Raw genomic sequence first — 27,772 nt, 5'->3', positions numbered from 1 at the left:
TCGACCTCAGGTTTCAATGTATCCTCCCAAGTTTCTTACCGTTTAGGTCGTCCGTCCACACAACGGGAAGAAAAAAAAATCAAAATCAAAACTAGCCTTTAATGTTTTCGTTTAATCTGATGATGGGGTTTACACCAATTTGTTATCAATTTCAGAAGACAAGGAATAAAGTAAAACTGAAATTGTGCCTAATATAACAAACTACATATTTGCAGCATAAAGAAGGCACAGATGTAAACAACTACACCTAAAATGGCATTAAACATATACAACAAACAGCATCATATCTCAAACAAAAAATTTAAAACTTAACATAGCTTTGACGTCACAAATACTCAGAATTTGAAATACAGCATCACTTCCCGAAAGCAGAATGGTTCATATTTAGATAGACATTTTCAGAGGAACTCTTTCCTGGTTTGTGTTCCCTGGCTGTTTGGGGCTCTGGTAGGACAGTCGCACAAACACAACAACGAGGATCACACCTACGGTAAAAAAAAATAAATAAATCAGCACAATAACAAAACCAGTGGTAATAACATATCACAATGTCACATATTGAAAGACTATTATGAGGAAAGCACAAAAAAAAAAAAAAAACAGCAACAGTATCTGTATTTGACGATAATTGTGATGTTACCCAATGAATACTGACCTATGACCCCAAATGTGCCAAGCAGAGTGCCCACTGCAGACTGGATAGTTGGCATGCCCTGCAGCTGCTTGGCGGCCATTTTGCAGTTCCCCCTGATGTTGCAAGGACACACTGTCACTAAAAGAAGACGATAGAACGACTCGGTTATTGCGCAATAACCATTCGGGTCAGGGGCAGGCGTATATAATAAATGGAACGCCCCAAAAAAAAAAAAAAATAAAAATAAAATAAATAAATAAAATAAAATAAAATAAAATAAAATAAAAAAAAAATAAAAAATAAATAAAAAAAATAAAATAAAATAATGGAACGCTCACGATTTGCTGCTTGCTCTTTCCAAGTCACGTAAATTAAATATGCATTTTTTCTACAGAACAAAAATGTTTCTACCTGTAATTATTTGTATACAGAAATTACTTGGAGGTGTATGAGGTCGTATTAGAGTGATGTGTTATAGCCTTGGCAGCCATTCCAAATACATTCCTTTATTAAATTTGCTAGAAGTACATAATTAAAATATTTTAAAAAAATTATAGAAAAAACGTTTTTGTCAGAGGCGAGAATAGAACAAGGCTAAACTACCACACTGTTTTGATTTCCCCCCAAGTGTCCTATATAACGTCCAAGGCTGTTGCTCACCAGTAGGATCGTGACTACTACCTGGTAAATTTATGAAGGTGCTCCTAGGAGGAGAGCTGCTGTCAGAGATGGTGAAGGGCACAGTGTAAACCTCGGGGGCCAGATACGGTGTGTTCAGGGAGAGGTTGGTGTGAGTATCTGAGGAGAAAAAAAAACAAAAACACGCTTACATGCATAGTCTGCCTGCACTTTCATCACAGTCACCAAAATAGTTTTACTACCTGTGCCAATGCTTAGACATGGTCCCAGCAGGCGTAAAAAGTTTACTTTTAGCCACAAAACTGGCATGTGCGACTTGTGAATATCAATGGAAATAGCCTCGGTGGGTGCCGTTTGGTCGGTGCTGGATTTCACTTTCCTTTCTTTTCTTTGGTCCTTCCTCGGGTCTCCTGACGGCCTCACGGCTCTGGCTGGGTTCGGTTTAGGTGAACGGTATGGGATTTTTTAATAGGTTTTAGGTGAACTAATGAATATGCGCGCACACACGCACATGCACATACTCACCCACATACAAATTGTAAAAAAAAAAGAAAAAAAAAAAAGATAATAATAATAAGAATAAAAAAAGGAGAGAAATGATGATGACATGTCAAATCGGTAAAACTACCGAATGAACAATACTGAGCTCTCCAGAAAAAATAAATAAATAAATAAAATAGGAAATGGCCTTGTTACGTCAGACTTGCAAATTCTCAAATAGGCAAAACGGGGCTCGTACCGGCGGCAAAATCAATGATGAATAAGACAACATACTTGCAGTGCAAACGCATGTGCAGTTGTGCGCACACACGGCCAACTAAATATATACACACACACAAACATTCAAATTTTGCTGCCCGTCAACCCTGCAAACTCACTTGACGTTCACTTGCGACAGAACACCGTCACCCACACGCTTTTGTGGAGTGTGCTGGATTGAAGCTCTTTATCTTATCGGTGAAAATCCGTTTAAAATACATGGCTGGCTGTATGACGTGAGAGCGGCCCTGTAAGGAGAAGCGTTTGAACCCTTATCTGAGCTTCTTACATTTGCACCTTACCGTCATCCCACTACACACTTGCCTGTCCAAACAAGCTGTGCAACACTTTTAGAAACTGTTTACCTGTTTTTCTCCTCCGTGTGCTATTTCATATGTGGCTTGTACCATGCAGGTTTGTTTTTGTAGGCTTTCACAATGACAAAGGTTAATCACATAAAATGCATCAAATACAGGATGAGTCATGACCACTTACTGCGAAGGAAAATCAGACATAAGTGGAGCCTCATTTGCAACGATGGGCACATCGACACAAAAACAGCATTGATGGCGAGGTACAACACTTTGTGCGCAATTCCTCTTTTAGCCTCCGTGAGTTGGAAGGAACGCGTCGATGACGTCAAAGAAATCACGCAGTTCAGCTGAAAGTTATCATTACTGCTGCAAGCTCAATCAAAACCAAAAAGAGGGGAGGGGAGGGGAAGCGGGAGGGGCGACACCTGAGAGGAAAGCGGTTGAGATGTGGTAAATGGACTGCTTGCCTTGTTGGCCTTACCTGTATATCGCAATTAGCTTTCTACCATAAAAATAATAACAATAAACTCATTTTATGCTAATATTCACACCATGATGACTGAGTGTGCCACCATGGAAATAACAAAGCTCATTCACATGCGCACAACATGATAGCTAGCTAGATAGATAGATGTTGTTAGCTAGCCAGCTAGCTAGCCAGCTAGCCAGCTAGCCAGCTAGATAGATAGATAGATAGATAGATAGATAGATAGATAGATAGATAGATAGATAGATAGATAGATAGATAGTGTTAGATATTATTAACATTTAAATTCTTTATTTTCATATATTAACCATTGTTATACATTATTAACATCTTAATTCTTTATATTAACCATGTTGAAAGGTTTTATAGATATGTAAAGTAAGTAGTGTTGAACTCAGTATAATTTGACCTTAAGCTGGGACATATTATTTGGTCTAGAAGTTCCTTCTCTGTGGGAAAACACATTTGGTCCTTGAGAACAGAATCTGTTTCGAACACGCACCCCTAACTCTGTTTTCGCCATCGCTCATGGAAAAGTACCCCGAGAGTATGTTTTGTCTACAAATGAAAGAGAGGCGGTCGGTTTTAACTATAAGAAGCCATTTTACACGCGGAAGAGGCACATTCGGCGCTCTGAATTCCACCTGTTAAGTGATGAATTGGAGACTGTCACGATGTCCAGAGATCTCTGTTAGATTAAAATCATTTTTGCAAAGGTGTTTTTTCTTGCATTAAATCTGTCTTCAAGTTTTGGAACACGCAAAGAGGACAAATATTTTTTATTCCTCTTCAATAAATAAATAGATAGATAGATAGATAGATAGATAGATAGATAGATAGATAGATAGATAGATAGATAGATAGATAGATAGATAGATAGATAGATAGATAGATAGATAGATAGATAGATAGGTTTAAATGTACTTTTTTTTCATGCTAGGGCGGTGTTAAAGATCAACATGGGGCTCGAGAGCCAACAGCCATCGATAGATAGACATACAGTACTTGCAAATATGTTCTAAACTATTTAAATAGGTTTGAAAGTACTTGAAAATATGTGTAAAAAGTATTTGATTCAAAAATCTTTCAGTTAAATCAGTTAAATATAAATCTGAAATATTTGGTATTTACACCCCTTATAAATAAAATCCAGTGCAATCAATCAATCAATCAATCAATCAATCAATCAATCAATTAATCAATCAATCGTCGTCGGGTGCTACGGATACTACCAGTAAGGGCAATTTGACCAGCAATCTTCCATTTGCAAGACAATAAATACCTTCACCCCCATGCCGTTCATGTAATGAAAAGAATGTGAAAAGAATACGCTTCATTTGAGAGCCAACAGAAACAAGCTTACATGCAGGGAGCGCAACAAGGCCAGATTATTGTTTCCTTGACTACAGATGTGTGAGTATTGGGCCCAGTCTGTTATTAAGAAAACAGTCAGTGCTTTTATCGCTCAGCCTTCTTTTCTTTGCTGTCATAATAATTTCAATAGTTTCATATAAAAGAAAGGGCACAGAATGGCTCTTTTTAGGCAAAAGTGCATTTAAAAGCGACCAGTAGTTGGCACTTCTTCAGTTTCTTTGGCGCATGGAATATTATGTTTTTCTTTTGAGTCCTTTATCTGTTAAAGATATAAATTTTTACCTTGGAGGTGACAATTCACGTCATTTTTTTTTACCATTTGAAACGGTTCCCAGGTATCTTAATGAGTCTGTGAGATGCATTGCGCAAATTTGTCGAAATGTTGTGATGTCACAAAAACGGGCAGCAAATAAAATATTTACTTGTCCGTTTAATTTCATACTTGATGAGTGGGAACACACTCCCACTATTTTGTATACAAGCAATTAAAAAGCCATTATTCCATAATTAGTCTTTAATCTTTCTCAATCAAATGCCTCTAATCCACATTACTGTCACCGGCTGTTTAAATAAACTAAAATGAAACCGTCTTTTAATGTCACAAAAGGTGAAGAAAAAAAAAAAGAGTTCAAAAAAAGAAGCATTATCAAAACGAAAAGCGATACCTCACCATTGATGGGAGTGAGCTTCCAGTTGCGTCGTACGGTGGCGTCGCTCCTTAGCGAGAAGTTGAGTCTTCCTCCGTGTTGCGGGCCATCGCTGTCCCGCGAGGCCAGCACCAGCGCTTGGTCTTCCCAGCGAGGGGTACACAGGTACTTCCAGGAGTAGTCACCCACCAACACTGGACTGTTGTCATTCACATCCAGAATTTGCACCGTGACCAAGGTTGATGCAGATAAGGAGGCGTTTCCTTGATTAAAAAAAAATATACATATAAAATGAATATTCCATGAGTAGATTTAGAACAACTACTAAACACATTATTTCATCTCTTAATAGCATTAATCTACTGTGTACTGTATACAATAATACACATAAGTGTGCATATCTGGTTGGTATGGTGTAGTGTTTATTTTTTATTTTTTACGCACGATTAATGAGTAGTTATAAGTTTAATAATAATGCATATAGTTGTGGAGACTGGGGTCAAAGTGTATTTTACAATTTCAAAAATGTGCAGAATTTCACAAATTATTAATTATTAAAGATTAGATAGCTCTTAATATGAAAAGAAAAATGCAAAGAGCTGTCCAACGTCCTACAAGTGCAATTATGCCATTTAGTGGCAGAAAAATGACCTCAACACAAATCAATATCACATTCGTTTTTTTTTTACAGTACAGGACATCTTTTTAATTTTACCCACATTTTATGAATTTTTTTAAATTACTTCATCAATGACTAAAAGTCATATTTGTATTAGTTTAACATTTTTTTGCCACTTTTATGTTAACAAGAGTATGAAAAAAAAATAAAAAAAAATCTATATTTTATTGTACAGTTAGAACAAATATAAAAGTTGCGATTAATCATGAGTTAACTATTGGAGTCATGCAATTAATTATGATTACAATTTTTATTTGCCAAAAAACCCTAAAATTTACGTATTAAAAAAAACCCATTTAGTTATACAAAAGTTTGGACACACTTTCTTCTATTTACACTGTAGGCATAAAAATTATGAATGGACACATGTGGAGTTAAGTACTTTAAAAAAGTGAAACACTGAAAACATACTTTTTATTTTCAAAATAATCATTCTTTGTTTTGATGTTTTTTTTTTAAGTACATAACTCCACATGTGTTCTTTCTTAGTTTTGATGCCTACAGTGAGAATCTACACTGTAAATATTCATGAGAATTCAATGAGGTGTGTCTAAACTTTTGACCTGTACTGCATATTGATTATATATTGGATTAATCAATCCATTGTGGTGCAGTAATGACTGATAATGAAATCCATCTTACGTCCATCCACTGCAATGACCTCCATTGTATATGTACTGTTCTCCTCTCTGTCTAATGCTTGCACAGTTTTCAGCTCACCCGAGTACTTCCCTATTGAAAAGTGCTTCTTGGTGTCCCCCTGAAGGGAATATCTAAAAAAAAAAAAAAAAACACACACACACACATGCATCTCTGTGGAACTTCATTGACGATCATTTTTGGGTGAAGATTACCTTATTGGGTGAGAATCGGGGTCATAGCCTCGAATGGTGGCAATAACCCGCCCTGGTTCTTCACCCTCTCTGACGGTCACCTCATAATGACTTTGAGATAGAACTGGACCTTCGTTTACGTCGTCAACATAAATCGATACGGTTGCTGTTGATGAAGGACCGTAGCGGCCACGGACCAGAGCTACCGGGTTCTGGGCACTGAGAACCAGGATGTACTCACTCTCACGCTCAAAGTCAATAACCTGCATAACAGAGGGAAAACACAAACTGTAGTTCAGTTGTTCTTAATCGTATTTTTTTTTTTTTTAACGCAAATTGTTTAAGACTAAAGTGTATCGGTTAGACACTGCAAAGAGCTCATATTTGACTCCACATTTGTTTAAAAGTCAAATGAGATGTAGTGATGTCAATTTTTAACCCAGTGACTTTTTTTCTGGTGTTCTGGAGACTTAAATTTGATATTCTATCATTTAACAATACAGGACAAGATGAGGGTCAAGGGGGTCAAACTCATTTTAATTCATGGGCCACTTTCAACCAAATGTGATCAAAATAACCAATAAATGATGACAGATGTAAATAATTGTGTGTACATTCTGAAACTATTGTCATTTATTATCTTACTCCCGAGTAATCGGAAATTTATTAACATGATTTTTGTATCAAATCCTGAGCAACTGCCACGTTTCAGAATGTCATTTAAGTGGTTGTCAGTGCGCTCTCTAGTGGACAAAATTCGTAACGACAATAATTTTACTGAAAACTGCTGTTTGTGTTGTCCTCACGGGCCAGACTGGACCCCCCGACGGGCCGGTTCTGGCCCGCAGGCCGTGTGTTTGACACCACTGGTCTAGACAAAGCATTAAATCATGAAGTTATTTTGAGAAGCGATGGCTTATTTCAAAGGGAAAATAAAAAAAAAATAAACAAACTACAGAAGAAAGTTCATTTCTAGTTCTAAAAATATTTAGGGTGTTTTTTTACTCTCTTTTTGACTCTCTCATGATGATTTTCCTCTCTCCTACGCGGGCCATTACAATTACATACAAATGACCAATTATGTAAATTAGGCGATGATGTCATTTAGTGACTTTTAGGAATGCTAATCACTTTCTTTACTGGGGGAGTTGGCAACACTGATGAGACGTCATAAGTGGGGGAAAAAATAAAAAATATTTTTTTGGGGTGAGAGTTAAGAGCAGGCTAAGGAAGTACAAAAAGGCATAAATAATTCTGAGCGCTTTAATGGTTACGAAATTGGAGGGACGTCAAAAAGGATGCAACTCCAGGAAGGCGAGGTAAAGAGACTCTTGGAAGGGGTGACGAGACCCAGCCGGCCCACTCGCAATCATGAGCGCGCGCACTCACTCGGAAGAGCGGCGTGAAACAAGATATTATCGAGCAACTGCTGTCTGACATCAGGCTGCTCGCGCCGAGTGCGTCTCTGTTGCCAGGGAGCGAGAACGCAGACCTTTGGCGGGGGACGTATGTGTATGTGCCACTGACTGGAAGTGACGCATCAAACTACTCATTGTGCATCAGCACATTAGAACATCTGTGATAAATATCAGTCATCTAAGCAACTCCGGTCCACAGTGGCTTTTACTTGATGCCAAAGGTACCTAAAAACGCATAATACAAGTATACTGAATCTCTAGCAGTCACTCCCAACAATCAAAAAGCCATGTATGATGTTTGGTCTGTTGCAAGTGTGAATAAGTGTGAATGGTTGTCTCCACGTGTCAGCCATTGCAACTGGTACACAAACAGACATCTTTTCACTGCAGATTTCAATTTTATGAGTCATCTGAAGTGTTGAATTCATTTCCATGTCAACTGAATTATTTTTAGATTTATATTCAGCTCTCATTCTCAAAATCCGGCCCTCTGGCCTGTGTGCTTAACTGCCATTAGTCTCTGCACATACAATCGAATTATTCTCTCTGGCTGTGAGCAGAGTGTGATTTCTAGTAATAAATGTGTCTGCCTTCCGGCGACGACCTTGCTCGGTGACGCAAAAAATTAAAGTTAATTTCGAGAGTGTTGGTCGTTTTAAAATTTTTTTTTTTTACTGGTGCTCTACTTGGAAGGATGCATTCAAGTAGTTAATCACGATAAACAAATAGCATTTGAACATTTTCTTTTCCATCTCATTGTTAAAATGCTTACAAACAATTAAATATGCCAAAGCTAAACACTAAATTAAAAACAACAATAAATCAGAGCTATTTGATATCGCCTCTAAAAACAAGTTGTAATCTGAAATGAAAGTTAATTATTAATAATTGGACCATATTTGATGTCCCTGAAATATCCTGAGCAAATGGTGCGGGGTTTATTGAGACTGAATTTCCCTCCTCGATCTGATTAGAAACAGGAGGGGCCGGCAATCGTCAACGTTACAACATGTTCAATGTTCTTATGTGTATGGTCATCATCAAGTTGCAGCCAGTCAACCGACTCCGTGATTGTCACATGAAACTGAATAATAGCTGCTGGACATGAAGAGAGGAGCAACTGGTGTTTGTATAGCGTGTGTCTTAAATTATTCACTATAATAGAAATGACAAGGAAAAGAGTTTGCAACCGCAATGCACAGCATTACCAAATAAGCTAACAGTTATCCTAGCTTGTTTGATTACTTTTCCTTGTCTTCAGTATGGAAATGAACACCACATGAAAGATGCTTGCTAACTAACAAACTAACAAACTAACACACTAACTAGTTAATTGGTTAGCATCTAACTAACCATTAGTTAGTTAGTTGGTTAGTAAGTTAGTTGGTTACCAATTGGTTAGTTATATAGTTAGTTAGCAGCTAACTAACTAGTTAGTTAGTTAGTTAGTTAGTTAGTTAGTTAGTTAGTTAGTTAGTTAGTTAGTTAGTTAGTTAGTTAGTTAGTTAGCATCTAACTACAATGCCAGTGAATAATCATTAGCTAGGTAAAACCTCACCGTTGATATACAGTAATACATTTTCTGTCATTTTCCGGGCAGTATGGACCCTGTAACTAACTTAGTTAGTTTGTTAGTAAGTTAGTTAGTTAGTTAGTTTGTTAGTAAGTTAGTTAGTTAGTTAGTTAGTTAGTTAGTTAGTTAGTTAGTTAGTTAGTTAGTTAGTTGGTAACTAACTAACTAATTAACTAACGGGGAAATTTGTATCTCAGTATTATGAAACTGTCAACATACATTTTTTGATACTCCTGTCATGAGAAGAATCATAAAATAATAAAACATACATTGTAAATCATGATGACAATCGATTTGAAATCAATCAATTTTCAATGTCAACAAGAATATTAAATGAAAGAATAAAGTCGAAGACGAGTATTTTCCAGACTTTTTACCTTTGAAAGGACAAGTGAAACCTCATTTGTTTGCCGGTCTGTCAGCAATGAGAAGACTTCTTCCTCGTTCCCGGACTCTAAACGATAATTCACTTGCCAGCTGTCTCCTCCTCGAACATCAGCATCTCCTGCCAGCACAGCTGTTACTGTGGTGCCTACTGGAGCATCCTCAGAGATGTGGAAGGGTCCATACTGCCCGGAAAATGACAGAAAATGTATTACTGCATATCAACGGTGATGTTTTACCTGGCTAATGATTATTCACTGGCATTGTACCCAACAAAAGTTAACATAAGCTCAACCCTATGAACACTTTGGAGATTAAATTAGCCTTCTTTCAGGTCCATCATCAATGAAGTTTGCTTTTTTTTTCTTCTTCTGAAGGGTTGAAGAAAAACGCACACGGACACTAAAATCTTGTACAAAGTCGTTAGAACTACTTTAGAATCCACGGTCTTTCAAAACAAGTGTCGGCCCACCCTGCATTGCGGCCTGTTGCCCTTCTGGTGTTGGCTAACCTTTATTAACACACCAGTTTAGACAGCCTTTTAATCTGCCACTCACTAATGTCCTCTAGTGAAGCAGCATGCCTCTGATCTGGCTGCCGCAGCTGCAGGGCGGCTGAACCCAGCCCTGTCAGCACTCACCTCCCACATCAGCCGAGTTGCCGCTGCCTTCACAAGGCGATGGAAAATGCTGCTCTGCTCAGGCGTGACCTGCTCAAGAGCATTTTCCACCTGACTGTTTGTGTGTAACTGCAGTGGCGACTATGGACTGTAGGATTGGGACTTTATTGGTGAATACAGTGGGACATCCTTTTATCTGGCCATGAATTTATACAGAGATTAATTTAGCAGCAAATCCCAGGTGACGAGGTCACATATAGGCACACCCATTCAGTTTGAGGTCGTGGTCGAGACTCGAACTCAGAACCTCACAAATGTGAGGAATACTTGCGAACCACTTATTATGCCGTGCTTTAAAAATATATATTTTTTATTGCTCAAAACAGGGCCACATAAAGAAAAACAGGGATGTGATTTGACCAAAGTGAAATTATCTGAAAATTTAGCCGGCCCCCAGCTAGGTCCAGGGCAGTGCCCTGGTGGGGGGACAGGGGGGGGGGGGGGGGTTCGCCCCCCGGAGCTCATGGGTTTTCCGTGTTTTTAAGTACTTTCAATGCACTCACATGACAAAGAAATAGACAAAACAACAGCATAAATTTTCAATGTATATTGAACTATCCCATATAAAATGGCAGTTTTAGTCAACTCAAAATCAGTCACATTCAAAAACATTGGACTGCCTTTGCTTTTAAAAACTGAGAATCACTGAGAATATCATCATATCTAACTAATGTGATTACTAAGTTAACACATAAATAATGTTCAAGAGTTCAAATTTCATGAACAAATAATTGTATCATGACCAAATGAAAAGTAACTCATATTAGAGCATACCGCAAATGTCTTTGTTATGGCAGAAGATGTTATCTGTCGGAGTCATGTGCATACACGATGAACTACTAAAAAAAAAAAAAAAAAAAAAAATCGGATTTTTTTTGGGGGGGGGGGGGGGTAAAAAAAAGCGGAATTCCGCGAATTAGCGGAAAAATCACATCCCTGGAAAAATCAAAGGACGCAAAGGGTGATTTTGACTTTTTTTCTTTTTTTTCAAATTCTGTATTATAGTTATTTCAGTCTTTTTTCTTTATTTTTTATTTATTGTTTTTGTTATTTTTAACTCCTGTTAAAGGTGATAAGCCAAACACTAGAGTAGATCTGCCCCTGCCCTAAGCACGTCTTCATCAAAAATGGACCGATCCACTTTATGTGCCAGTTTGACCCAACTGTCTGGGTTGTTTTTATACAAAATGACCCATTTTTTTGACTCAAGTAAAGCATCTGACCAAGTTGTTTTACACTAAAAGAGCCATTTTTTGACTCAAGACTGACCCAAGTAGAGGATCTGTCCATTTGGGGTTATTTTTGACCCAACTGTTTTAAATGAAGTGTAATCGGTAACAAGATGACAATTTTTCAAGCAGTGTTGACTTGAAGATCTTAATTAATAATTAATGTGGCACAGTATATTCACAAATCAGACCTTGATAGAGACAGCACAAAGTGGCGGAAAATATTTTTAATTCTGACACCGAACTGTATTTATTTATGAGGTACTTTAAAGAGAAATGTTGTTGCTATTTTATTTTACTATACCTAGTTTATTTGCATATTTAGAAAAGCTCCATAGGTTAGATTTCTTTGTAGTATCAGGTGTGTCGCACCCATGTTGGACGTGGGTGTCACAATCACACACACTTTTTCAACACCCGCACGTGTCAAAAGTTATGTTTTAATATGCCGATGGCCTCTAGAAAATGAATGGCCCCCGGGTCGTAAATTGGACTTAAAGCGATCAAATAATGAATTTCTAGCCTTCAAGCATATTCTTTCATGGCTCCTTTTTTTTTTTTTCTCCTGGAGAGCTCAGTATTGTTCATTCAGTAATTTTACCGATTTGACATGTCATCATCATTGCTTTCCTTTTTTTTTTTTTTTTTTTTTTTGTATGTGGGTGATTATGTGTGCGAGCGTGTGTGCGTGCATTCATTAGTTCACCTAAAACCTTTCATGGCTCCTAATGCGTGCACAGGCTGTCAAGAGTGACTCCAGAATGACAAAGAAAAGCAGAATTTAACTTAACACAGCGTGATGGCTCTCCCACGCATCACTCAACCGTCGTGACTTTTCTCTTTTCTGTTCGATGGGACACGTGGGCGGGAGCGTGCGGGCTCGGCCTAACGGCCTCTGCATGGTCCAGCCATCGTCAATGACAGCTATCCTATGCAGGGTCGCAGCCTGGAGCCTACTGTATATCTTCGCTGGGATTGGATGAGAAGCTACATTCTTAGTTTTGATTCCGATTCTGAAATAATTTCTGATGTCATTTTCAACGTGGTGGCGCTCTGCTGCTCTAAAAATACACCAGTGGAAACTTTCTCTCCAAAGGAAGCTAATGCGATTAAACTATAAGAGCACTGTCTACTTAGAATACAAAGAAGAGAATAAAAGTCAGATAACACGCTGCCATCTCCGTGAGCCTTGGATTTAGAGGGCACGCTTTATTTAGTTCCCTGCCAGGAAAATTAAATCAGTGACCTGCAGAGTCATGGTCGGCAGGCATATAGCCGCTTATATTGGTCAGGGGTTTGTTTTGTTTTCCTCTCACTGATGAACATTTTCATTGCAGGCCGTTTTTGTCGTACCTCATGTTGGGAGAAGACCGGTGGGTTGTTGTTCTCGTCTTGCACTGTCACCACCACAGTACATGAACTGTTCAGACCTGCAAAGGGACATCGTTACACCTTTTATTGGTGACTCAGGGTCAGGCCGGAATGCCAATAAAAGATGAGGAAGGAACAGCAAGTACCTCATCTTGCCTCAATCTCATCCTCATGCATGACTCACGCAGCAGATGTTTATACTTCCTGTTTATTGGCCAATCTTTCAATATTTGATATGTTTGTCTTTTCCCAATAACTAATATGTTAACGAATTAACCCCAAAACAGTATTTACAGTATATTTAATTTTTAGGATAATGGCATGCTCCATGAAAAATTGAGACAGCAAAACTAAAGTAAGAGATCCACAGTAATAACTAATAATTGCGATTTACTCAAAGGAGTTCTTCACATTATCAATGTAGGACTCGACTGCTCCACGGTGACATTCTGTACGATACTTCGAGCTGATTGGTCGATGCGGCATCTTACGCGCGGTTGCTTTGACCAATCACGACAACGTCTTCGGTTTCGTCTTAGGGAGAGAAAAAAAAGGCACGAACATACCCAACAAACATGTATGTTTCACGTTTTGTAAATTTTGATGACAAATGTAAAGTTGTACCGGAAAGTGTAACACATTTATTTTTTGATTGCCGCATTAGATGCTTTTTGGAAGGATATTGAAAAATATTTTATGTCTGAATCAAAAAAGATTATATTGGATGGTAAAACCATTATTACCCTTTTGAATCTAAGAATTTTATTTTTTATTTTTTTTGATTGGGAACATTTTATATCCATGAATGTAAATTTCTAACCTTGAAACCTTTATTTAAATTATTTTTGATTGAAATTGACAATTATTTTAAGTCTCTTAAATTTGTAACAAACAAGAAATGTCATTTGATAATTAATATCCATGCAGAATTATTAAAAAAAAAAACTCTTGGAGCTAACTGAATGTTATTGTTTGTGTTTTTTATTATTATTATTATTTATATGTTTTTTATTTTTAATTGAATTTTTCCCCGTTTTTAATTTTTATTTTTATTTTATTATGTGACTCATGTAAATTGGCACAACTTGTATTTTTATTCTTCTTCTATGTTCAATAAATGTTATTTTAAAAAAGCACGAACATCTTTAACAGATAAAAACGCAAAAAGCGCCTCTCGCTGTTCAACATTCAACAAGGAAACGGTGAGTAATTCTGCGAGAACAGAAATAACGGCAGAGTTTATTCTATGTTCGGTTTGTTTGTTTCCCCCGGCGTCGTCGCTTCCTGGTTTCGTCACAGCTGCATTTCCTGCCCTAAACAACGCCTGATTGGTCCGACCTAAAAAAAGGTCGTTTGCGAACGTATCAGCGGGAGCGGTACAAGATGGATTCTCGTAATATATGTGAACAAATACCGCGAGAATTCAGCTTCCTGGCACGGTTATGTAATAACAGTAGTTGTTTACAGTGTAATAAATAAAAACTCTTCCGTCACCTTTTGCATCTTCAGCAGTGATAGTGAGCGTGTACTGCGGTGCCGTTCCTTCCATGCTGTCTGCTTGGACCGAGATGACACCCGAGTCCCGGTCCACTCTGAAGAGAGCGCGGGGACTCTCTGGGATTTGGCCAACCAAGCGGTAGAAGATTCGCACATTATCCGTCTTGGGATCGTCATTATCAGCTGCCTGAACTGTCAAGATCTCTGTTCCTGGGGATAAAGTAAAATATGCGCCACTCAGTTTTGAGTCTCTGGTCTTTGCAACAGGTTTAGGAGATGACTTTTTCCTTGAAATAAAAAAGGCAAATGCCAAAAAAGCTTTTATCACAAGACCTCATGTGTCACAACCCTGTGTGTGGTTTTTAGAAGGTTTATACAATGGATGACAAGTTTTTTTTTTTGTACTGTACCTTTCTCTTAAAAGATTATTTGGTACGGAAGCGTAATGCATTCACTTGAAAAAAAAAAGTCCCATTTTTCTTTTTGGGGGAGGTATTTTTTTTCTGTTTAATTGAATATTTTTTTCCCTGTTTTTTTGTATTTTTTAAAAAAAATTATATTTTCCTCTGTTTTTCTGAATATTTTTTTCTATTTTTATGAGTAATTTCCCCCTGTTTTATAAAATAATTATTTTCTGTTTTTTTGAGTATTTTTTTTTTAAAGTGGGTTTCCCTCAGAGATTAGAGAACAAACCACAATACCGTATACACATTCATTCCTTTTTTGAGAGCCAGTAAGTAAACATGACCATCTTATTGCATACGGAGGTATGCGGGAAAGTGTCCAATTCCGCTATTAGCGAGTCTGCAACAAGTCACTTGGAGTTCAGAGGTAATTTTTTTTTACTAATAATACTAATAATTAATACCTTTTTTCTGTTCTTTAGAATATATATTTTTAATGTTTTTTTGAATATTTTTCCTGTGTTTTTCAGAAAAATCTGAATTGTTTTTCAGCATGTTTTTCTAAAAAAAAAAAATTGACAGAAAAAAATATTCAGTAAAACAGAAAAAAAAAATCAGAAAAACAGAAAATAAAATAAAAAAAAAAACTCAAAAAAACAAAGCTCCCACCAAAATTTAGCCAGAAAAACAGGAGGTTTTTTTTCTTCATGTGAATGCAATAAGTAATTTGGAATATCTTTTAAATAAAAAAAAGAAAGAAAAGAAAAGTTTGCTGCTGATAATTCCCCAAATTAAAAAAAATACTGTAGAAATTGCACAATTATTCAAACGTATTGCTAAAAATAAGTTGACATTTGTCTTTTATTAGAATGTGAGACATAGATTTCTTGAGCTGAAATCTGTTTACAATGGCGCAAAGAAGTGACATAAATGTGACAAATCTGTTGACAGTGGTTACCCACCTCGAGCAGCCAGTTCCTTGACCACGGTGTGATACTGAGCCTGTGGAAACGTTGGTCTGTTGTCATTGGCGTCACCCACCATGACTCTTAACTCCACCGGCTTGGCGATCTCTCGGCCATCTGGACGCTCCACCACAATGTTGATGAGGAACTGACTCAAGCAAAGAGAAAAAATATTTTCAATATTTAAATTATTTAATACTAAGCCTGTTCATGAATAATTTAGCAACACTAGTCCAAATATGGTGTTCTGGTTATTATTGCTTTAGTGGAATATGAGTTAAACGACAAAATCCAGCCGTTTTTTATCCATCTCAGGAAGCGGCCATTTTGCCACTTGCTGTCGATTAACAACCAATCACAGCGCAGCTGCAGAAAACAAATGAGCTCTGATTGGTTGTTTCCTGAGCTCTGAGCAACATTGATGTCACCTTCAGTACACATAATATTGTCAAGAAATGTTTAAGGTTGACTTCTACTTTAAGGATTGACCTGTTATTTTTTCCACAAGTGGAGATGTTGGCAAGAGGTGTAAATGTGGTGGGCATCGGATGTTTCAAAGAAAGTTCAGCTAGCTCTGATGGATTTCACTATGGCCTGTACCAATCTTTACAGCGCGCTGAAATGACCCAGGCGCATGGAAAAGCTTAGTTGAAAAGGACTTTTTTCATAGGTGATATAGCATGACTCCTTCTTGTGATTGACTCCACAAGTTTTACACAAGCCTCTAAAATGTTTACACGAGCATAACAGTTCTTCCTGCCTCCTCTCATTTGGTCTGCATTACATGAGCACTGTTTTGTGTTCTGGTTAGCATCTGCCTGTCAGACGCACTATTTTAAGTAGCATAATCATCAATCGCAATTTGTCTCAGGTTTGATAAATCACATTGCGAGTGCTAAACTCGCAAATGCTCCTCCCAGGATGTGCAAAATGGATTGTGCGGCAGAAGCGATCTTGCACCCAGTTAGCGGATCAGTTTCCACATTTGTTCGTGTAAGCGGAAAGGCTTTGTAGACAAGCCATAAAAAGTTAATCGTTTCATGAAGTGTCCCCATTAAACTGTGTGCAGAACAGAAGAAACATGTAAATGTTTGAAGATCAATTAAAAAAATAAATCAATCAACTGACCAAACCCAGAAAACAGGTGAGCTCTGATGTTTGGGCACTTTGACGCTAATTTCAGTCAACAACAGGGGGCGGTGCTGCATTAAATGTTAGTGTCCTTGGATAGATTTAAAACGTTTGGATTATTCTGCTTTATTCTTATTCCATGGATGCAATATTCATCAGAGTACAGTGTTTCGACTAGTGGAGGCACATTTTTGGACGTCCCCTTCCTAAATTGCACTTTTGTTGTGAACCTCTAATACACGTGAAGGAAAATAGGTTAGAACAATTAAATTTAATTAATTGACTGCAATGAATTAGAATGGATTTATTTCAGTTCAATTCAAAAATAACATTTTTCTTTTGCCCCCCCAAAAAAAGGGTTGACTTTAAAAGTGAAAAGATTGTGATTCTTAACTCATTCACTACCATTGACGGCTATAGACGTCAAAAATCCATTTGAAATATTTCTATTAGTTTAACATTTTTTTCCACTTTTGTTAACAAGAGTATGAAAACCTAGGGGGAAAAAAATTGTGCATTTAGACCAGATATAAAATTTGCGATTAATCGTGAGTTAACTATTGAAGTTAACTAACTAATAAAACCAATTAATTGTAATTAATCGCATGACTTCAATAGTAATTAATCGCATGACTTCTATAGTTCATGAGTTAACTATTGAAGTCATGCGATTAATTACTATTGAAGTCATGCGATTAATTACAATTAATTAGTTTAGTTTTGATTGTAATTAATACAATTAATTAGTTTAGTTTTAATTGTAATTAATCGCGTGCCTTTAATAGTTAACTCATGATTCATCAAAAATGTTATATCTGTTCTAAATGTACAATAAGAAACTTTTTTCTAGGTTTTCATACTTTTGTTAACAAAAGTGGAAAAACGTTAAACTAATAGAAATAGTTCAAATGTATTTTTGACGTCTAAAGCCGTCAATGGCAGTGAAAGAGTTAAGAGTAACACACTTCAAAATGTCTGCTGCTTTGGCGCTCACCACAGTCAATGACACAACATTACTACCACACTTAAACAGAGGCTCTTAGCTACATTAGAGTGTTTACATCTTTTAAACATGAATTCTAAGCACAGCATTCATTATTTGGTGCAGGAGATGTTTAGCTTGCAAGTTTACAGACCTGGTCTTGGGTTTCTCTGTCCAGAGGTGCGTTGAGATAAATGACTCCTTCTCTACTGATGGTGAAGAGCATCTCTGGAAACTCCCCCTCGAGACTGTACTCGGCTTGACTTCCACTCCATTTCACCTTGACAAACATACACATTGGTGTCATCAATTGAAGAAATCATGTTGCACAACTTTGAAAATTACACAACACTTTCGGATAGGACCGCGCTTTGCATGTGTTATAAAAAAAGTGACTCTTTATGATCAACTCTTAGAGCAATTCAAGAGGCTCTGTAGCGCGTAAAGCTAAGCTAGCAGTTGTTTACATGATAAGGAGCCAGCTGATGATGTGAAACAGAGAGCGTAGCCAAAACTAACTCTGCTGGCTGAAGGGGATTTTCCGTTCTTCTTTACAGCCCTTGACGGAGTGCTGTGCGGCGTTGGCTGAAAGGGCCTCAGACGCAGTCCAGCAGCACCCAACAAGGAGCGGAGGCTAGTGCAGCCAATGCACACACACACACACACACACACACACACACACGCACACACACACACACACACACACACGCACGCACACACACACACACACACACACACACACACGCACGCGTATCTCCTCAAGTCACCGTCACGCTGCCTCCGCAGAACGAGCGGCCAAATGCTTTTGTGTACGTATCAAAACATTACCCAGCTGGCCGCCTTTCATTGTTAGCGTGTTTGTGGACCTTTTGACACTAAAGAGTCTGTATTATTGTTTGAAGGGGTTCCTTCTGTCTCCCATAGATAATTTGTGCGTGGGTTGCATCATTTCATGCAGAAAAAATGCCCAACATGAAACGTACGGGTAACGAGGTAAGCAAATAAGTGTTTTTTTTTTTTTTTATTCATTTCATATTTTCAAGATGAAAATAATTTACAGACATAGGGAGGAGGTTTTACTTTATAGCCGTTGAATTAACGTGATTTCAACAAATTAAAAAAATACAATCATTTGTGCAAATAGGTAAGTAATCATAAAATGCAATAAAGTACCAATAAAGTATTAATTGAACCTACTATTGACAATTTGTTATCATTATAAAAGACAGGACAAATAATTGATTTTTTTTTTTACAAATATACCTAATTCAATGACTAGCAATATTATTATCACTGACGGAGCTAAAGTGTTGACAATTGATATTACACCTAATTCTAATGACCATAAAAATGTTCCTACTTGGTCTAAGCATCTCTCTTTTTTTTCTTACTGCTGTTTTTTTTTTTCCAAACAACCACGCATATCTAAATTTCTACTTTGTTATTTAGTCTGCTAAAATGAGTCTGACACAACTGTATTTTACATTTTATGTGTTATATAATATGAACCATTGCCAAGAGCCACTTTCTTAATGGCATTCATATTTCAGATATAAAAATTAAAAAAAATCTTAATGCAACTCTGAATCCTGCGTGATGCAAATGGCTTCAGCTGCACATGGATATGAATATCATTTTGGATTTAATCTGAGTTTAAGTGCCGATGACAAATGTCGAGAGCCGCACTTCAATTTTGCTCCCCAAAAAAACAGCAGCAGAAGTAATTTAATGTAGTAAAGAACCTTGACTAAACCATTCACAGAGAGCGACGCTTCTCTTCCACTCCAAAGTCTCACTAGATTTTGCATTACTAAATCCAAGTGCCTTGACTGATTGCTTTCCACAATCACACATTTAGGCAGGAAATTTGAAGCTCGTAAATAACAAGAATGAAATAAGTCGTCACGAGCCTGAATATAGATTTCTATTTCAGTTCAATAACAATGTGCATACTGCACTGTATCCATTTTCCTTGCTCACCTAAAGAGGGAACGTCACGCTGCTATTAACGCTGATGACGGCCAAACCTAAATGAAACATGCAATTATTCGTGTCTGTGACAATCAAACGTGCCTACACTTGTGATCCACACACTTTGAGTGGGTGGACGGGACTGTTATACAGGAGAGATGAGAGGCGGAGGGCGAGTGTGGGGGTGGAGACAGAAAGCAGGAGGAGGAAGGGGGCTGTTGTGATGTCCGCTACCTGCTGGGCTCCCTGACTCACATTCAAGCCATATCATTCAAAACCAGGAGCAATATCGGAAGAGGTTTCTTTTTCATCATTGACTCCATCAAATTACTTTTTGCTTTCACAAATGATTATTAAAGGCCTTGTGAGACATTTATACTGTACACTCTAAACAACAGTTGGGTCGAAAATAACCCAAATTGGTTACCATTAAATAGATTAAAAAATAAAAAAAATAAAATGGACCAATCCACTACTTGGGTCAATTTGACCCAACTTTCTGGGTTGTTTTGTACAAAAAAAAAAAAAAATATATATATATATATATATATATATTTCTTTTTTTAGAGTGAAGGTTTCTTTTTCATCATTGACTCGATCAAATTACTTTTTTCTTTCACAAATGATTATCAAAGGCCTTGTGAGACATTTATACTGTACACTCTAAACAACAGTTGGGTCGAAAATAACCCAAATTGGTTACCATTAAATAGATTAAAAAATTAAAAAAATAAAATGGACCAATCCACTACTTGGGTCAGTTTGACCCAACTTTCTGGGTTGTTTTGTACAAAAAATAAATATATATATATATATATATATATATATATATATATATATATATATATATATATATATATATATATATATATTCCTTTTTTTAGAGTGAAGGTTTCTTTTTCATCATTGACTCGATCAAATTACTTTTTTCTTTCACAAATGATTATCAAAGGCCTTGTGAGACATTTATACTGTACACTCTAAACAACAGTTGGGTCGAAAATAACCCAAATTGGTTACCATTAAATAGATAAATACATTTTAAAAAATCAATAAAAAAAATGGACCAATCCACTAGTTGGGCCAATTTGACCCAACTTTCTGGGTTGTTTTGTAAAAAAAAAAAAAAAATATATATATATATAAATTTTTTTAGAGTGAAGCCACTCTCTAAAAATATTTGGGTAAAAAATAGCCCAGTATGGGTCAAATAGGTACTGACCCAAACCCCCGGAAAACATTTTTAAAATTAAAATAAAATGACAATAATATTTTCCATGCAGCCCCCACTATCCTCAAAATGGCATTCAGATTTATGTTGCATTTGCGTAATATGAATTAAGCAGCAAAATCCACTTGTTATCCATCTCAGGGGGCAGCCATTTTGTCACTTGCTGTCGAATGCAAATGACATCATAGTTACTCAAGGGCTCAGTTAACGACCAATAATGGCTCAGCTTGCGAACGTCACATGACCACACTCAGAAAACAGGTGAGCCGTGACTAGTTGTTAACTGAGCCCCGGGCAACTGTGATGTCATTTTCGGTTGACAGCAAGTGGAAAAATGGCCGCCTCCAGAGATGGAGGTCATTTTGATTGCTTAAAGAATGTTCCACAAATATGAATCAGAATGCCGTGCTTAGTCTAGTAGGAGTGCATAAAACATTATTCTAGAGGAATGTTTTGATTTGACTTCCCCTATAACTTATTTTAATACTTTTTGAGTTTAATACAAAACAACTTTTTTTTTTGTACACAACAACCCAGTGTTAGAGGTTGTTATGTGAGTTACTCATTTTGACAATATTTTTGGGTTGAACATTGATCCCCAAAGACTTGGGCCTGGTCCCTTGTTGACCCATATTTGGTTATTTTGGACTCAATTTTGTTTTTAAAGTTGAGTTTGTGGTCCAGTCAAAAATCAGCCATTAGCTGCTGTGATCAGCTACATAAAACTCAAAGCTGTGAACTTGTAGAATGTAATTTGGAACCTTGAATTTAATTAAAACAAATGACATTCTGAATACTGTATGTAAAAAAAAAAAAACTCACTGTGGTAGGAAAAGTGATGGAGGGGGAATGTGAACGGTTATCGTGAGTTCAAGTGACTCAGTCAGGATGTAGCCTGAAAAGATCCATGGCATTTAAATCACATCAATAATTCAGAATTGGTCTTTCAAGCAAGACCCGAGAAGCCCTAAAAACAGCAACCGGAAATGTGATGCCAAGATTATTGACAGTTGAGTTCATTGTAATTTGATATCATAGATGCAACTGCGCAAACGCTGTAATATGGTTGAACGGAAGATAAAAAATAGCTTGAATGTTGCGGCGTTGGAGTGTTTCATTTGTTCTCGTTGTCAGTCTACTCGATTACAAGCTAATGAGCCGTTGGGCGGATTTACCTGAGAGATGGCGATGGGATACGGGCCCGGGAGGTTCTCCTGCAATCGTACGGGATCAGGTGATGCCCAAGTATTGCCCGTCACCTCAACGGTGACAATGCCGGTGGTGAAAAAAGCGTTGGATTTCCCAGCCATGTCCTTGACCATCACTGATAGTTTATATCTGCCGCACATCTCCGGGTCCAGTGTTGAGGCTCCTGGTAATGATGGCATGATTCTAGTTTCAATCAATCAAGTATTTAGTTTAAAATTTCATTTAAGTGAAAGAGATGGCAGAGTGGTTAGAAATGTGGTCTGTGGATAAGTTGGTGGTTCAACCAATGGATGAGATGATGAAATGAACCCCTGCTTGCTCTCCCTTTTAGTGCCCTTTATAGTCACAGGGCACTAATTGCATGCAAGTCGATTTGAAAATCATAATCTTACCGTGGCTATTTTGTTCTAAGTGTCATTGAAAATGAAGATTGTTTATGGTTCGGACATACAGTATCGCATAATGAGGCTTGGGGAGTAACGGAATACATGCACCGCCGTTACGTAATCAGATTACAATTTTTTTTCAACTGTATTCCATTACAGTTACAGGAAAAACATGTCAATTTAGATTACAGGTACATTTATTTAAAATGGGGATTACTTCGAGGGATTACGATTTATACGATGAGAGAGAGTGCGAAAGAGGGCGAGAGACAGAGAGAGAGGGAGAGAGAGAGAGAGGGACAGAGCGACAGAGAGAGCGTGCAAGCCCGCGCGAGTGGGACCGTTGCTACATGTCGGGGAACTGACGAACTGACTAGTCGTGTCCTCCACACGCGGGCAGTTTGAAAAAGCTTCACGGATGGGAGGAGGAAATAGCGATCGGTATTCACTGGAATTTACTCGGAGCGAAAGTTTGAGCTAAGAGTTCAGCGGCATGCTATGCGCTGTAGCTTTTTAATCACACAAGGATTTTTGCAATTTGCAGGCTGCCCGATCACCCGCAAATAGCAGGGGCACATTGTATAGAATATATATTGTGGTGATATTTATTTTAATTTTGTCTTCATGAACATACTCAATATTAGAGTATTTCAAAAGTAATCCAGTTACATTACTTTAATATTATGGTACTTGGATTAGTTTAGCAGGTAACTTGTAACTGTAATGGATTACACTTTAAAAGTAACCCTCCCAACCCTGCGTAAAATACTTGCATGACATTTCCCAGCTGCGACTTTTATAAGGACTGACCGTCCTCGGTGAGAGAAACCTCGCCAGTGATGGAATCAATGAAGAACATCTGAGGGGAGGGGATTCTGGGTGTCTGCTCCATGAGGCGGAAACGCAGCTCGGCGTGGGCAGTGTTGCGGTCATCGCGATCCAGCGCCTCCACCTGCATGAAGGGTATCCCTGAGACACGCAGGTGGCGGGAACAAAGTCAAAAGAGATTTGCATCAATACTGCATTCCCCTTTACACTAACAGCAATCTTCAGAATAACCAGGAGCAAATCTTATGTGATCTCATTAGAAAGTAGTCAAGTTACTTACTTTCACAGGGTGCCAAGTAAGCACGATAGCGAGAGGTGAGGTATTACATTACAGTTGATTAAATTCATATTAGGCAGGATTTAAAAAAAATAAAAAATAAGTAAATAAATAAATAAATGTGTGTCGGCTGTTGGTTCCCAATTTTTCACGTGGATTTTTTTTGGGGTTTTTTATGTATAAAACACAATAAAATAATGGCAAGGCAAAGAATCTTATTTGCATAGTGCATATAATACACAGTGCAGTGCTTCACATATTTGAAAATACAACACTCAAAGGCATTCACAATCAAAATAAATTAGGAGGAAAAAAATAATGTACAGGGCAAGAAGAACATTTTGGGGGGAAAAATGATCGTATGGAGAAAAAGCAGCATTTTTAACCTGGATTTTAAAGCATTTTGGTGCTAACTTTAGTTATTTGGCATCTAATTCCATTTGAGTGCAGCGTAACAGCTAAATGCTGATTCACCATGTCACCAATCAAACAAACAAACAATTACTATGTACATTCTTTACGTAATGTATTTATTTTGGGAGACTGCTACGTCAAGGCTTTCTGTTAAAGGTCACGAGGAAAATTGTTTCAGATTTTCAAAAATTCTGAATTTTGTTGCTATTTTAGCTGTAAATTTATGTCTTAGCATATAGAGAAAAGTTTAATAGTAGTAGTGCCCATTACAAATTATTTTTTTGACAGCTACACTTCTGACACAATTTTTTTTTAAACTCATTCACTCCCAGCCATTTTCACTGAAGCAACCGCCTTTGCTCCCGGCTGTTTTACTGGATTTTGACTGATTCTGCAAGGCCCACAGAATATCATGATCTATTGCTATAAAAACATGGAACCTACCAAAAGAAAGATTAGAGTCTCTTCTTTCATCAGGAAAAAAATAAGTATATTTCTATCTGTTTCTGTTTTGCAGAAATTAGCATTAGATTATAGCTAAGGGTCTTCGTTATTCACAAATCTGTTTAAAAACTGTGGGTAATTGAGCTTTGTTGCAACATGGCCCTGGTTGATCTCTTATACTCTGCTGCCACCTGCTACTACTACTACTATTGCTTCAAGCGTTCTCTTCAGTTCAGAGGCTGCATTAAAGCCGTCTGTATGATGTAGCATAAAAACAACATAAAAAACGTATAAATATGTTTTTGGGACCACTGTAAATTTAAAATAGGACATATTTATACGTTTTTGGCCCCCGAGCCGTAGTTTGGATGCCACTGGCATAGCTCTTCTTGACGATCAACTTAAACAATGTCAAGCAAAGCCTTGGCAGAGGTATGCGTGAGTACCATTCTAGTTGAAGTGTGTCTTCAGTCAATCCGACTCATGCAATACGTCATATCTGCGTAAACGAGACATTTAAATAGCACATTCAAATGTGAGCCTTGTGGGCGGGGCTCTCTTACCGTTAAGAAGGCCCAGCTGCACGCTGCCCCTCATGCTCTCCTGAATGAAAGCGGGCACATTGTCGTTCTTGTCGATGACGCACACTTCGACCGTGAAGCTCTGGCGCTGCCCTGACATTCTGAAGGACACCTTGGAAGACCCAGAAACAGAATCGGTGACTTTCATCTTGCATGTTCCATGTTCAACACATTAGTGTGACTTGGGAATTGTTTTTTTTTTTAATTTTATGCCATGTCATGACCAAACTTAGTTGGGGTAATTAAACTTTGGAATGATTTTAACAGTTTTAAAGAGACACAGTAAGCCACAATGAAAATCAGCACAGTATCTTAATTCATTTTTATTCACCTTCAATCCTATTCTTTATAGCGCATGGAAACGGACCGCTTTTAATTACACAGCATTATGTTTTTAAATGGAAGTAGATTGCGTCATTGTGATATTTTAAGAAACACTTCTACATAAATGCCTAAATACCTGCAGAGAGTAGGATGGCTGCTTTTCCCGGTCCAGCGGTTTGAGAGCATAAAGAAACTGAGAGTCCACTCCAAATATCCCTTCATCGTCTCCTGTTACCACCAAGTCACTGTAATTGCCTGGAAGACTGTGAAGCTGAGGAGCACACAATGTTAGTCTGAAAAGCAAACCATCGCAAACTCAAAAACCTAAACTATTTGCTTGTCAACAGGGAAAATGTTGTTTTCATCCACCGGATGTTGCCATTCGCCGTCATCACATATTAAAACGAGCCGAATGCAAAATGTGAATTCAATTCAAGATTGGCTGGTAAAAATGTAAAAGTAGAAAGATGATGAAAATCAAATTCAAACACTGTAGCCTACAATTATTAAACCCGTTCTATTTATAGAACCCCAAGTGGGTTCACTATTTGAGAAGTGAATAACACCAATTCTTTCCACAAAACGTGACCCGTGTGTCGGTGCGAGATGCGGCGATGACACGAAGCAAACAAATCAAAGTGCCGTATCACAAAACGGTTGCACACATTGCAGGGGGCCGTTTGAGTGACAGGCACGCACAAAATGCCGCCTGCCCACCCGACCAGCTGGACCGAATGAAAAAGCTCAGTGAGAATTCTTTAAAGCCAGCCGGGTGATGACGGCAGCATGCGCACTAATCTTCAACCTTGAGTGCAGGGTGAGACTAAAAGAGGCAGTTGCTTTTTGTGCCTTCCTATACTGTAGACTATTTGATTTGTTAACTTAAAAGGTTTGCAATATTCAGGAAAAATGATATGCTGGATGGTTTTCATTCTGTGAGAAAGGACACGGATTTTTTTTTCTCTTATTGTTTTTGACGCTGATGTGGTCTATATGTGGATTCTCCTGCCTCAGTCTATGTATTGTATACCAGATCGAATGAGATTCAATTTAAAAGTTCTATATTTATTTGATATCTCTCAATTTTTATTTTTATTTTTATTTTTATTTTTTCTGGAGAGCTCAGTATTGTTCATTCGGTAATTTTAACGATTTGACATGTCATCATCATTGCTCTCTCTCTTTTTTAAATTATATTATTTATTTATAATATATTTTTTAATATATTAATTATTTATATTATTATATTATTTACTATATATTATATATATATTTTTTTATATTTTTTTTATTTTTTCAGTATTTTACTGTATTATATATATATATATATATACACATACATAAGTAGTTTTTTTTATTAAATGCATTAAAGTAAATTTTCCACAAATAAGTAGACCCCGAGAAAAAGACTGACTGATTTTTAAGGCTTAGCAGACATGTCGCTATCCATAAAAGTCCTGTAGGTCATAGAAAATACTAGAAGTTGTCGTTTTCTTTGTGGGATGCATTCATTTTTTGCATTAGTTAATTTGATTAAACTGAATATTTTGTCATCTATGCATTCTATTGCAACCTTACTTTCATGTTGTGAGTTAAGCGCATATTCCACAGAAAACATTTTGGGAAATAATTGTTCTTACGAGATATGGAATAAAATCTTTACATTTTTCGAAAGGGGTGTATTCATATATCCAGAGCACCGTATATATATATATATATATATATATATGATATATGGATAAATGGAATGTACTAAAAAAAACTGTCTTACCTTGGATAAATACCACGGGAAAATGCCATCATAGTTCTCTGGAACGCCTATTTTAACATTTGCTCCTAAGCAGGATGCAAATATGTTTATCAGCACCTGGAAAGCAACCACATAACAATCTTTTCCACACTACATTTCCTATTCCATGTGGACTTTTTTTTTCTCAATAGATTAAAAGGTAAGGATCTTACTGTGACCGCCAAAACGAGTGCAATCCCGGCCCTGCAATCAGCCATGACTACCTGTAAATGGTAAAAACAGATCGCTTGAGACCGGAATCGACAGATTGTCTTCGTTATTGAATCACAAGCATCGCATTGTTTCATCACATTGTTGG

At 37.3% G+C, this 27,772-nt stretch overlaps 1 protein-coding gene across 1 annotated transcript; it reads right to left on the bottom strand.

Annotated features, from left to right (window-relative positions):
* Window positions 1-92: 92 nt before the first annotated feature.
* Window positions 93-27,671, bottom strand: cdh16 (cadherin 16, KSP-cadherin). Its single transcript, XM_077564580.1, has 18 exons — window positions 27,627-27,671; window positions 27,436-27,531; window positions 26,254-26,389; window positions 25,801-25,979; window positions 25,323-25,452; window positions 23,607-23,765; window positions 22,377-22,573; window positions 18,154-18,279; window positions 15,884-16,034; window positions 14,515-14,727; window positions 13,003-13,079; window positions 9,735-9,926; window positions 6,388-6,629; window positions 6,176-6,306; window positions 4,878-5,117; window positions 1,316-1,432; window positions 656-772; window positions 93-485 (listed from the first exon to the last, which is right to left on the bottom strand). Exons 1-18 carry the CDS (start codon window positions 27,669-27,671, stop codon window positions 385-387), a joined length of 2,649 nt encoding a protein of 882 aa, XP_077420706.1. The 3' UTR covers window positions 93-384.
* Between the last annotated feature and the right edge of the window lie 101 nt (window positions 27,672-27,772).

This window comes from Vanacampus margaritifer, chromosome 4 (genome assembly GCF_051991255.1).
Source record: "Vanacampus margaritifer isolate UIUO_Vmar chromosome 4, RoL_Vmar_1.0, whole genome shotgun sequence".
Lineage (NCBI taxonomy): Eukaryota > Metazoa > Chordata > Actinopteri > Syngnathiformes > Syngnathidae > Vanacampus > Vanacampus margaritifer.
This window is presented reverse-complemented; position numbering and strand designations above follow the sequence as displayed.